Source organism: Perissodus microlepis, chromosome 20 (genome assembly GCF_051167445.1).
Source record: "Perissodus microlepis isolate ML-2025 ecotype Zambia chromosome 20, ASM5116744v1, whole genome shotgun sequence".
NCBI lineage: Eukaryota > Metazoa > Chordata > Actinopteri > Cichliformes > Cichlidae > Perissodus > Perissodus microlepis.
In genome coordinates this window covers 8,629,263-8,642,213 of record NC_140480.1, presented here as the reverse complement: position 1 = coordinate 8,642,213, position 12,951 = coordinate 8,629,263, and the positions used below count along the sequence as shown (strand labels likewise).

Here is a 12,951-nt window from a genome sequence, read left to right as displayed (position 1 = left end):
CTCCAGTGGGATTAAAAATCCCCCCAAAAAACAGCATCACGCTCGGTGCAAGGCAGTGACACAGTTGACACACAGATGACAAAAAAAAAAACTCCCAAAAAAACCACTGATATCTGCTTGTGTAAAGTTTTAGAAAATAACTGTGAGGAAATCCCTGTTCACAATACCTAGAATAGCACAGTTTACTTCTGCTTCACATGACATGACACCAGGTTTTCTGCTTCTTATTTCTCTACCTTTCTGCCAAGGATTGTTTTTTCTTTGCAAACAAGGTGATTTTGACAGACAGCTGAACGGGCCTGTTAATGGTCTCCTGTCCCTGGTGATCATGCAGAATCTGTTCAGCAATGTATTAAAGTCCAATCCAAATTCGTGACTGACTTTTTTCTGTTTTCTTTCCGGTTGTTGCTTCGTCTCAACACATGCTTCCAGGCACACTGGGGTCTGTGATGAAAAAAAAAATCAATTTATCAAGGGAAGACCATTTAAAAAGTTCTCATGAATCATATTTGGCTGCTTTTATTGAGTGGAGCTCAGGGTGGTTTGCATTACACAGTGGATAACAGTGTTTTTCATTTTTCAACCTCTCACTCTCATTCTCAGCACAACCACTGACGTCCACTGATGACACCGCATGCTCAGTTACAGCCTCTTTGATAACACTGAACATCAGCCCTTTCAAACATGCTTAGCTACCACTAAATTACATCAAACATGTACAGTAGCTAGAGGTTCTTCTGATACTGTGTCTCTACTGTAGTTTTTCTACTGTTGAACACACTGAACATGCTTCTGGCTAAATGCGTCATTATATAACCTAAAAGAGATCGCTGGCCGTTAAAAACGAGTATGAATATGAAACCTAACTACCAGGAGCATGTGGAGCTGACCTTTGTCGAGGTTGAAAACCTTATGGAAAGCACAACACCACCCCTTAGTGCCCAAAAGTGGTATTACACCTCCCTGAAACACCACATTATATATATGTATAAGACCATAAAGCCATTTATAAACAAATGTTGGTGTCAGCCTACTTATAAATATCCTGGTGTTAACTTGTAATTATAGGGAGCTGAATTGGATCTATTTAGTGAAGAAGAAGAAGAAGAAGAAGAAGACAGGAGAACGGATATGACGTCAAGGTCCGGCCTCCAAAACAGCCGGGTGCAGTTTTTTGTGTTATGAAAACTCCTGAATGGCAGTGTTGGGTAACTGCTGTTTCCTCGCCCTTATACAACAGCATGTGGAGCTCTGAAGGACTACTGCTCGTCTAGCTCTGGATATTATTATTCAAAGAAAGTTCTTCCACTGACGGCAGCTAGCATGGGGAGGAGGAGAGAGTGCGCAAACACGGGGGGCGACACAAAGAAACTGAAGCAGGTGCTGAAAGCGAAGAGCTGCGGGGCAAAAACAAGAGCGAAGAAGAAAGATGCTGGTATGAAAAGTCGGAGTTGCCTAAAATGTGTGTCTGTCATTAAATAAATGGAACCTCTAGCCCCCAATAGTTAGGAAATTAACTGAAGTACAGGGGAGGTTAGCTAAGCGGTCTGTGCACAGTGAGCCTGGGTTCATGAATAAACTTACACACGTTCATCTGAGGAAGAGTTTCACGCAGATGACTAACATCAGCATCAGCTGTAGTAAATGAAAAATACTGCTTCACAATATTATAAAATAATTGAAATGTAAAACACATCCTCTGTCATCCATTCCCTCTGACTGCTCTGAGAAGCAGTTTTTGTGCAGTTATAACGTGACAAAAATATAATTTATGTCACACATCAATGCAAAGCTTCGGTTTATTGGAGACAATGCATAATATCGAGCTACTATGGCCATAACCATAAAGGCACTGTATGAGCATCCAGGTGCACTGCTTAAGGATGTGCATGGTTGCTGAAGTGGATCTGCTGGCCCGGATGCACATCTGTGCTCCACATACCAAAACACCAACCATATTTTGTGCATAGATGGTGTAAGTGTGTGTGTTAACTTCTTAATCTTGCTGGTTTGTCTGCAGCTTCTCAGACGTGATCTCTGACGTGTATTTGAACAGGAGCATTATCTCTGTGCTGTATATAGTAGTGATAAACCAATTTTCAGATTTTAGGCTAATATAGGCATCTGGTTTAAAATAACCAATAATTTTTCTGTAATTTTTTTCAATTTTATTGTTGATTTTTCCTCCGTTGGATTAAAGAATCAAAAATTTATATGGATTTCTTTATTCTTCAGTGTTAGAGGCATTTAGGTCATCCATCTTATTTACTCATAGGCCAGTATCAGCACTTCCCTTCATGCTTTGCGGCAAATCATTCATAAACTGTGGTTTTCATTCAGATAAACAATGCTGTTGCACTTCCTACAGTGGCACAAAAATGATTCTCCAGACATTTAAGACACTTTTGTCAATTTTCTGTATCAAAAAAAAGAAAGAAAAAACATCTTCATTCAGAAAATTGGCTTGCAATATAATACATTTTTAGGGTGGTTGTACTTCTGTTTTGTATTGACGTGTTTTCCTTTATTCTCAGTCAAGCACAGAGGCTTCAAAACATCTTTCAATCTGTTTTACCAGGTGAGGACATCAAAGATAAAGAGGAAAAGATAGAGAGGAAGGTCATCCCTAAGCCCCGTGCGCCCTCAAAGCGAGCAGCAGGAAATAAGTTGTCTTCCCAATCTGACACCAGCTCTGCTGTCAATACCAGCAAATACTTTGAGTCACCCATTATGGAGGAAAATGATAGCGAAGATGACTTTGATATGGTGACCTCCCCACCACAGCTGCTTAAGGTGAACACCAAGAAACCAGAGAAAGAAGAAGAAGAAGAAGGGGAGGACAGTGAGGAGGAAGATGAGGATGATTGGGAAGAAGTGGAAGGTAAGTGTAAAATCCGTAACATTTGTAATAACACAGTGTTTTGTTTTGTTTTTTATTCCTATGCTAAGCAGGGAGTAATGGAAAACAAAGGAAATGAATAGTGTGTGTGTGTTAATCAGAGCTAGCTGAGCCGCTGGGTCCACTCGAGCCTCTAGAACCCGTCCTGCCCTCTGAGCCTGTGGAGATTGAGATCGAGACCCCAGAAGTCAGAAAGAGGTAAGTGAATATAGAATATGCACATGCTCAACATAAAATTCTAAACTTTTGAAAATAAAATAGCTCTTTAAAAAAGAGTTGCAAAACAGACTTTTTTGTGATATTATTTCTTAAACAGTTGAGGTGTTAATCTGTAAAATGAAATTAACACAGGAAGACATCCAAAAGTCAATCAAAATAAATCAACCTCATTATTAAAACTCAGGAATCACTAGCATAATTTAAATAAAGTTTCATTGTGTTCATGCTCTGAGTTTAGTTTGATTTTGTTTATATCAAAACAATCTGAATGTAGCTCCAGACATTGTTAGCTGATGTCTCCAAACTCCCGATCCTCTCATTATATTCAGGAAAACATTTTTGGGTCATGGAGTTTCATTCAAATGTACATTAGTATGATTTTTCTCCACAGGTGTCAGGAGAGGGACCTGTAATTGTGTGTTTATGTGATTAGTTTGTGGAAAATGCATTATCTATGGGTGTGCAGTTAATGGTATATTTGTTTTAACCCAATAATCATGATTTCTGATTGGCCAGGCAAAAAAAGCAGGCGGAATTTGAGATGTATCTGAGGCGAATGGTGAACCGATATAAGAAGGACCTGCTGATAGACACCCACAAGGTGAAAACACGCTGTTTAGTTCTACCTTTCCTTTCATGGTGCTTCTCTAGCTCATCCCTGACGTTCCGAACCTTTGATTGGTCTCTTAGGTCCACCTCATGTGCCTGATTGCCAGCGGCATGTTCCGCAACAGGTTGTGCAGTAAACCAGACCTGCTGGCCGTCACTCTGTCGCTGCTGCCTGCCCACTTTACCATGGTAGCTAAGCACATTGACCAAAACTACCTCTCTGGGCTGCTTAAATGGTATGTACTTATAAATGTGAAGTTCCTGAAACTATTTTAATGCTAGAATGTGTAAAACTAAGAAATTTGTGCAATAGGGACAATAGAGCTACTATTCAGAAGCCATCGGTCACTGGTAGCCTTCTATAATTATCGCCATATCTTATGATTCCATTTCCATCCATCCGGCTCTCTTCTTTCCCAGGTTTAGAGCAACATTTACCCTCAACTCCAGTCTTCCCTGTGAAGAGCGTCCGGACCCCCAGAGGCTCCTCGAGAGGCGACTGGCAAGCCTCTCAGCCAGAAACCACGAGGAGATGACTCACGTTAGTAGTTTGGCATGAAACCGGTCCATTTTCTATAAAACAGTGCCCCTGGTTCGACGTACAAATGAAAAATAAATAATTATGCACCTGTGTTTCCTGCAGCTGTTTCTCTTGGTCCTACGCTCTCTGCAGCTCTTCTGCCGATTGGTCCTTTCTTTGCAGCCGATTCCTTTCAAATCCCCATCAGCCAAGGTACTGACAGTTTGTTGTTTTTCCTTTAAGAAGACACTGCGGTATAATTACAACAGTCATGTTTGGATAACTGCTGCAGTTTAATGTATAGAACACATTTTTTAAAGCCTTCTATTAAAAAATAAACCATTTTGCCAAAAATATTCACTCACACATCCAAATCATTGAATTCAGGTGTTCCAGTCTCTCCCATGGCCACAGGTGTATAAAATCAAGCACCTAGGCATGCAGACTGCTTGTATAAACATTTGTGGAAGAATGGGTCGCTCTCAGGAGCTCAGTGAATTCCAGTGTGGTGCTGTGATATGATGCCAACTGTGCAACAAGTCCAGTCATGAAATGTACTTGCTACTAAATATTCAACAGGCGATTGTTAATCCCAGCTATGAACTCGCCTGTGAAGTGGTAAGCCACATAAAATCACAGAGCTGGGTGGGTGGTTGCAGTCACTACAGACCTCCAAACTTCATGTGGCCTTCAGATTAGCTCAAGAACACTGTGTAGAGAGCTTCAGTGAAGGAGTTTCCACGGCCAAGCGGTTTCATACAAGCCTTATATCACCAAGTACAATGCAAAGTGTCGGGTGCAGTGGTGTAAAGCACGCCACCACTGGACTCTAGAACAATGGAAATGCATAAGTGCAAAGCAAGGTCAGCAAAGACATGGATGAGCAAGTTTGGTGTGGAGGAACTGGCCTGCACCGAGTCCTGACCTCAACCCAAAAGAAAACCTTTGAGATGAGTAAGAGCGGAGATTATGAGCCAGGCGTTCTCGTCCAACATCAGTGTCTGACCTCACAGATGTACTTCTGAAAAAATGGTCAAAAATTTCCATAAACACTCCTAAACCTTGTGGAAAACCTTCCCAGAAGAGCTGAAGCTGTTGTAGCTGGAAAGAGTGGAAAAAACATCATATGGGATTTTACTCAAGTTCATATGCATGTGAAGGCAGACGAGCAAATACTTTTGCACTTTACCTAATACTTTAACCTGTAAAAAATGAATAAACTGTAATATAAGTGAAAATACAAAAGGTACAGCCTAAGCTGTGTTGTCAGGTTCTTATTAAAAAGATACAGCCACCAATTTTATCACACTTACATATGCCTCTATATGCAGTATTTCAACTCATTGCAGTATTGCATATGCAGTGGTGTCTGCCATTTGATTTTAAGGTTGTTCTGTTCTTACAAACATGTTGGAAATCTCTCATTTCTGCAGGCCAAAGGGGCTAGAACATCTGCTGGTGCCCCAGAAAAGAGCAACACAAGCAAGGAATCATCCAAGACAAACTCCCCTGAGCCAAAGATTTCTCCTGGCACCAAGAGACCAGCAGGAGGGAGAACGATCAAAGGAGACGTAGGAGGAAAGAAAGCAAAGAAGAAAGAAAAGGATGAGGAGGAAGAGAAGAAAGTTGTAGTATCAGGGGGGCAGAGACCAAAGAACTCAAAACGCCGCAGTGTCGCCTCAAAGGTCAGCTACAAGGAGGAGAGCAACAGCGAAGGGGAGGAGGATGGAGGGCTTAGTGACGAAGATGAGTTTCAAGCCACCAGTGAGGATGACAGTGAGGATTCAGAGAGTGGGGTTAAATCTGAAAAGGGGAATAAAGGGAAAGGGAAGGCCAAGGGCACACACAGCAGAAATACTGCAGCTCCAAAGAGAAGAAGCAGTGGAGGTAAAAAACAGGTAAAAGATGAGGAGGATGGAGACTTGGAAGAAGATGAGGAAGAAGGAGGAGAAGGAACAACGAGCAATGGAACAAAAAGGAGGAGTGGGGCAAAGAGAGAAGGCCCAGGTGCAGACGAGTGGTTAGAGGTGTATCTGGAGAAAACAGCTTCCTGGGTTTGCGTAGATGTGGATCACGGTGTTGGAGTTCCTCAACTCTGCTACCGGAATGCAACCACACCGGTGACATATGTGGTGTCCGTGGACGGGGACGGGTTTGTGAAAGACCTGGGAAAGAAGTATGACCCGTCTTGGATGACATCATCCAGGAAGAGGCGGGTGGATGACGACTGGTGGGAGGAAACGCTTGAGCCATTCTTGGGACCCGAGGACGAGAAAGACATAAAGGAAGACAAGGAGGTGACTCCGATTTTTTTTTTTTCTCTATTTTATTTTATTTTTTTACTGTTCTGCACAATTCTTCTTACCAAAACCAGTGGCCACATCACATGTCCTGTATGCATCATATGGATTAGCAGGAAATGTTCAATGTACACGTGATTTTACTCTATTTTTAACATTGAAGTCTTTCCTCCTAGTCAAGAAATTGCTGTGGCCCATCAGCTACTCCCATCGTTAACAATGCAAGAATGGCATGAAAGGAAACAATGTCTTGACCTACTTCAATTTCTTTCTTTGCTCTCCTCTCCCAGCTCCAGAAAACTCTTCTGAACAAACCCCTGCCAGTGTCTGTAGCGGAGTATAAGAACCACCCGCTGTATGCCTTAAAGAGACACCTGCTAAAATATGAGGCCATCTATCCTCCTACAGCCACTGTGCTGGGATACTGCAGAGGGGAGCCAGTATACTCTCGGTAACTAATTAAACTTTCATCACAGATGCATTTTAGTTCAAGTATACCTCGAAATCCATCGCACATAATGCTTTTTATACTGTGCAGTCTGTGTTAACCTAGTTAGTTATGTCTTACCGCTAAACCAAAAAGCAAGGGAAAACTGGGATTTCAGTGTGAGAGGGAAAAGAAGAACTGTCGTCATTCATGTCCTGTTTAAATCTTTATCCATCTCTAGGGACTGTGTGCACACCCTGCACTCCAGAGACACGTGGCTGAAAGAAGCAAGGACTGTCCGGTTAGGGGAGGAGCCATACAAGGCAAGCTCTTTTTTGTTTTCTTCTCTTCCCTTCCTCAAAAGGAGAAATTTTGTGGTTAGTTTCTCTGTTACATCAGTTTGTTTTTAACTCAGTCACACTCTGACCTGAAGGCAGTTGTAGCTGAGCAGTGTTCATTAGCATGTTTCATGACTGAGGAGGAGAGTTTATCCTGGTAATGAAAACACAGTTTTTCTAAATGAACCAGCCCTGTGATCAAGCCTGCACTGAGTATTCAATAGAGACGGATAGGTATTCATAAATATGGGAGTTTGAGGGTTCTCCGTATCTTAGCTCTTCCTATGACCTGCACTCTTTTAGATAGAAACCTCTGATGTTATGCCAGAGATCTGCTGGAACCACTTCTCCAGTTTAAGGATTACAGCTCTTAATGTTCCTGCTACAACTTGAACCACTTTGGACTTTACCTTCCACATCTGCTCCAGCTGTTCTTTCAGCTCCTGGTACTTCTGTGTTTTCCCATGCCCCTTGTTCTTGATGTTCCTGCCTGCTGGGATTGCCACATGTGTCACAACTGTGGTCTTCTGCTTCTTGTCAATCACCACTATGTCAGGTTGGTTTACCACTAGCTGCTTGTCAAACTGGAACTCAAACCCCCACTGGACTTTATCCCTGTTATTCTCACACACCTTTGGTTGTGTATGTGGTACAGATGTTCCAGTACACTGTCCCAATCACTTGGATGTGCCTCCCATCTGTCGATGGGCCGTGCTCGTTACTCTTCCTTTTCCTCATCACCGTCTGTCTTCAGCTGCCTGAGGTGTTCTTGTAGCAGCTCATCTCAGGGGCCATCTTCGTGATCTATTAGCCGATGCTCCATGGTTTATCCCAGATTGTGGGTCTGACAATAAGCCAGGGGTTCAAATCTCGATAAGGGCATGCATGCAGTAAGGGCCCCTAGCTAGGCCCGCCCAAGCCTACTTCAGAACATGAGCGAGAGATATAGAGCTAAAGCCATACCGACTCAGACATTGCCCAGCTTAACAAGGTCCACATCAGGCATTCAGGAACCAGGACATACTGATGAGAAGTGGGCAACAGGAATAAAGCATACATGGACAAGGACTAATAATATGGAATTGATGGAATGCTACCAATATTGCTCCCAGATCTTAAACCTGACCCCATGAATAAACTGTTATTGCTAGAGATATATTTGTCTTGAAGAATGACTGATGTAATTATGAAATGATATAAGGTGTAAAATCTTGCAAACCTTTCCTTTCCTGTTATTGATGTTCTGCTGAGTGCAGATGTATTGAATTCTTCTTGTAGCACTGATGCTATTAAATCCTAGTTCGGCTTAATTGGATCAATTGGATCAACGGCATCGTCAAGATGACAGGAAGGAGGAATCATAACAGACTGAGGCTGCTGCATACTGAATAGACACACAGATAATGTGGAAACATGAAATGCTTTGGTGACTTTATGAACTCACAATATAAACACGTCTTTTCCTTTTTAGATGGTGAAGGGCTTCTCTAATCGTTCCCGTAAGGCCAGGATGACGTCTGAGCTGAAGGATGAGAATGACCTGGCTCTGTTTGGAGAATGGCAAACTGAAGAGTACCAGCCGCCGATAGCCGTGGATGGGAAGGTATGTATATGTGTGTGTGGGATTGAGCCCGAAGATTAAGCGAAACAAAGTTTTATGAGCAACATAAGAACCAACAGGATAAAGTGTCAGTGTTATTGTGTTTTTGTATGTTTTCCTCAGGTCCCACGTAATGACTACGGTAATGTCTACCTGTTTAAACCCTGTATGTTGCCGGTGGGCTGTGTTCATATCAGGTTGCCCAACCTGCACCGCGTGGCCAGGAAACTGAACATTGACGCAGCGCCTGCAGTCACAGGTTTCGACTTCCATGGAGGATACTCGCACGCTGTGTAAGATGACTCTGAGGAGCCTTCGGTGGGGCGTAAACACAATTAAGCTGATGGATACAGTCATCGGGAGAATCTCAGGATGAACAACTGCACCGAGCTTTAGAATTTCACAATATTGAGGGACTTTCAAACAAACTCATATGCATTTTTTGACCCGTGCACATCATTATCGATTCCTAGACAGACTCATTAAATCTGGATATTTTCCTAAAAATCAGTTTGTGTTTGTTTTCTACTTACACTCACTCAGTTTTAGTTGTGAAGGCAGATACTGATAACAGTATCTTCAAATTTCAATCACAACTGTGGGGGTTTTTTTGTTGTTGTTGTTTTTTTTGAAAACTTAATTAGTTGCTTTTCAAATTTATCTGTATTGTTTCCAGTGAGCTTATTTTCATCTCATTAGTTGGCTTTGGGTAAAATCCCTCTCTGTGAGCATTTGCATGGAATCATTTCAGTGTTTAAAATAAAAATATCAAAATCAGGATGTTTTTACTCCTAAAGAAAGAAATGAAATAAATGCACTTGTTACAAACATGTCAAAGCTAAGGGGATATTTGCTCACCTGTGTGTGTTTCAGTACTGACGGCTACATTGCGTGTGAGGAGCACGAGGAGGTCCTCAGAGCTGCATGGGTGGAAGAACAAGAGCTTCAGAAACAGAAGGAGAAAGAGGTGTGTGTGTGTGTGTGTGTGTGTGTGTGTGTGTGTGTGTGTGTGTGTGTGTGTGTGTGTGTTTTCTTTCATATCACTAATTTGACAATTATTGATTACAACCCTGTAAGATTACCAGATTATGTAGTTTAGGTGGGAACTTTAACACAAAGTATCAGCTATTACTTTCAAGTAGAAACCTGTACGTGACAGGCTTAATTTTTTTTCTTTTCTTGCAACATCTAGAAAAAAGAGAAGAGGGCCATCTCCAACTGGACTCTGCTGGTGAAAGGACTCCTGATCAGAGAAAGGCTTAAAAAGCGTTACAACAAGAAGAACCAGGGATTGGGGAGCCTTGCTCATGGAGGTGACGCCGAAGGGTTTTCCTCAGATGAGGAGGCTGCTGAGGGTGAAAGTCTGGGAGCTAAGACGGCATCCGAGACTCTAGCAATGTCCTGGCCTCAGAACAGACAAGCAGAGGAGGATGGTGGAAATGCCAGCGGACTGAAGAAGAAGAAAGTAACAAAACGAGAGAAGAAAGGTCAAGAGCAACATTTATTCCCCTTTGAGAAAGTGTGATGTTGGAGACCACCTTCATGTTTTTGTAAAGCAAAGATTGATGCCATTATGCTGTTAAAGAAGCACTTTCACTGACTTCTTGCAACATTTAGTTTGGAAGATGTTCACATCACTTCAAAAGCAGGATGCTGCATGGGTCACTGAAATACCCTGGAACCTTTGGAAGTAACGCTGGAAGGAAAGGAAAGGAAATACGGGAAGCGAGGAGAAGGTGATGACATAAAGCATCACTGTTCATAGCTCCATTTTGGTGTACACTGTATTGTAAGATTTTTATGTGAGAACTTCATGGACATACAAAATGACAGTAAAAAAACATACAAAATGACAGTTAAAAAAACATGCATATGTACAGCAACAGTATAGGTTGTCATGGAGACTGTGGAAGTGTCCTTACATCTTCATGTGTATTAGGTGAGTATTAGGCACTGATATCAGGTTTAAATATTCAGTGCTTCAAACTTTGACCAGTACAGACAGGTTTGAACCTGCTAGGCACATTAATGTTGGCATTTAGAGCTTATGCTGACATGAATGGATAACTTGCGTGGCAATTAAACACAATACCTCCTGTGCTAACACTACAAATTATAATGAATGGTAAAAATAAGCACACAGCATCTGTGCTCCTGTCAGCTGCTGCTGTTTTATCACATTCATGTCAGCAGTTTTTTCCCCAACCTGCAGGTCTGACCAAATAAGAGCATAGCTTCTGTTACTGGCTCAATGTAAATGTTTTGTTTTTTTTAAAAAGAAAGTCATTCCACTGATTTACTTTTGTCAGCTGATTTTTTTTTTAATACTCATGTTGGGTAAAGATCTGACAGAGCCATTGTAAGGAACCAACCACTGTGCACATTTAAGTTGATCTATGGATATAGACTCTCATCTAACAAAGTATATGCAGACTATATGACAGTTTTTAATGAGTGTATAACTTGAAAATCACTAAAACTGTTATTTCATTTTTGATTTATCTTTAGTGCTTCATGTCCTCTTTGCCTGTTTAGCAGGAGGTTTGCTTATATCTCCTCTTCTCTTTGTCATTGTTTGCATTCAGTATTTCTTTTACACTCATTTCTTTTACATATTAGGCACCATTTAATAACTTTTGGCTGTATATTATTGTTTCCAACACTGAAAAAAAGACAAAGAAAATACAATCCATAAGTCAAAATTTCACATTTAAATTTTAGGATCATATTTTAGTCTAAATTTGAGTTGGTAAATAGAAATTTTGAGATGCCTGACTGTAAATTGTGAGATAATAACATAACAATGACAAATTGATGAAAAAACATTGTTTTGTAATTGTTGGAAGATTTTCCGTACTACATGTCTTCAAACCATTTAAAAGTTGCCAATTGTTCTTGTATGAAATTTATTTTTGTAATAAATGTTTAAATATATTGAAATAAAAAAATGCTGTAGATTTCTTTTAGATTTTGCTATCTATACTTATTAATTGGACACTTTTAAAGATCATCAAGATTGCCCCATTAACCACCTTGAAATGGTGAGTAAACACAGGTGTTACTAATGCCATATTAATTATGTTCTTGAAGGTTCAATTGTATTTAGGCACAGAGTCTTGATCACTGTGAACTGCCTGTGTTTACCTACAAAAGGACTGCCAGAAGAGGGCCTGACTTTGGCTTGCTTTTCTCTCAAATTTGGATTTTTCTAATTTTCTTATGAAAAGGTAATGATTGTTTACGAGGTTTTTAGGTAGACTGCAAGGCATTCTTTAAAAGTAAAGACAACATCAGTGTAAGCTGCAGAGGTAAAATGTGTCATGTTGCAGCAGTAACAGCTGACTGAACATCAGCTCCATTAGAAGATCCATCTTCCTCCTCAGCAATTCCACCCTATTACCATACCATTTCCCTCTGGGGCTTAGCCCTCGACTTCTCTCAGGCACTGCTGAGAAGCACAGCAGAGGATAATGCATAGTTTATCAAGCCATCACTCCTATACTTTCATAGCAGAAGAACTGTAAGTCTAATGTTTCAGTCTAGCTGAAGAGCTGCATTAGACTGCCTGCAGTTACAGCTTTAGGAGGAATGGAAACAAAAGCAGGAGCAATTTAGAAATGCAGCTTTATGATGCCAGGATGCATTTGATACCAAAGACTATCAGTTACTGGCATGAAACGATCGAATTTCATAAAGTGACATTCGAGGATCAGGATAAACAGCATGCATATGCACACACATATAAATATATATATATATACACACTCCTACACTGCCGCTGCACGGCCAGTAGGGGCTGTAGAAGGGCGTAAAACTAGAAACACGTTTAACACAACGATACTCAATTGAAAACCCATTTGCTAACAGCAGTGGAGGAAGTATTCGAATCCTAAAGTACTCGGGTGCAAGTAAAAGCCTTCTTACAGTTACATAGATAAAAGCAACCCGTATATCATCGCCAGAGTACCACTAATAATAAAAAAAAATAAGTTCTCCGTGTGGGAAAATATTTAATTAGATTATTATTGATCGTGCATTA

General features: G+C 41.0%; 1 protein-coding gene across 1 annotated transcript; it reads left to right on the top strand.

The window, feature by feature from the left end:
* The first annotated feature begins 1,127 nt into the window (after positions 1-1,127).
* Positions 1,128-11,851, top strand: xpc (xeroderma pigmentosum, complementation group C). The gene is made up of 14 exons (XM_084917884.1): positions 1,128-1,435; positions 2,579-2,881; positions 3,001-3,097; positions 3,635-3,719; positions 3,809-3,963; positions 4,148-4,268; positions 4,371-4,460; positions 5,681-6,544; positions 6,838-6,998; positions 7,216-7,297; positions 8,784-8,915; positions 9,036-9,205; positions 9,786-9,879; positions 10,105-11,851. The coding sequence occupies exons 1-14, from the start codon at positions 1,324-1,326 to the stop codon at positions 10,435-10,437; spliced, it is 2,799 nt and encodes a 932-aa protein (XP_084774010.1). The 5' UTR covers positions 1,128-1,323; the 3' UTR covers positions 10,438-11,851.
* The last annotated feature ends 1,100 nt before the right edge of the window (positions 11,852-12,951 follow it).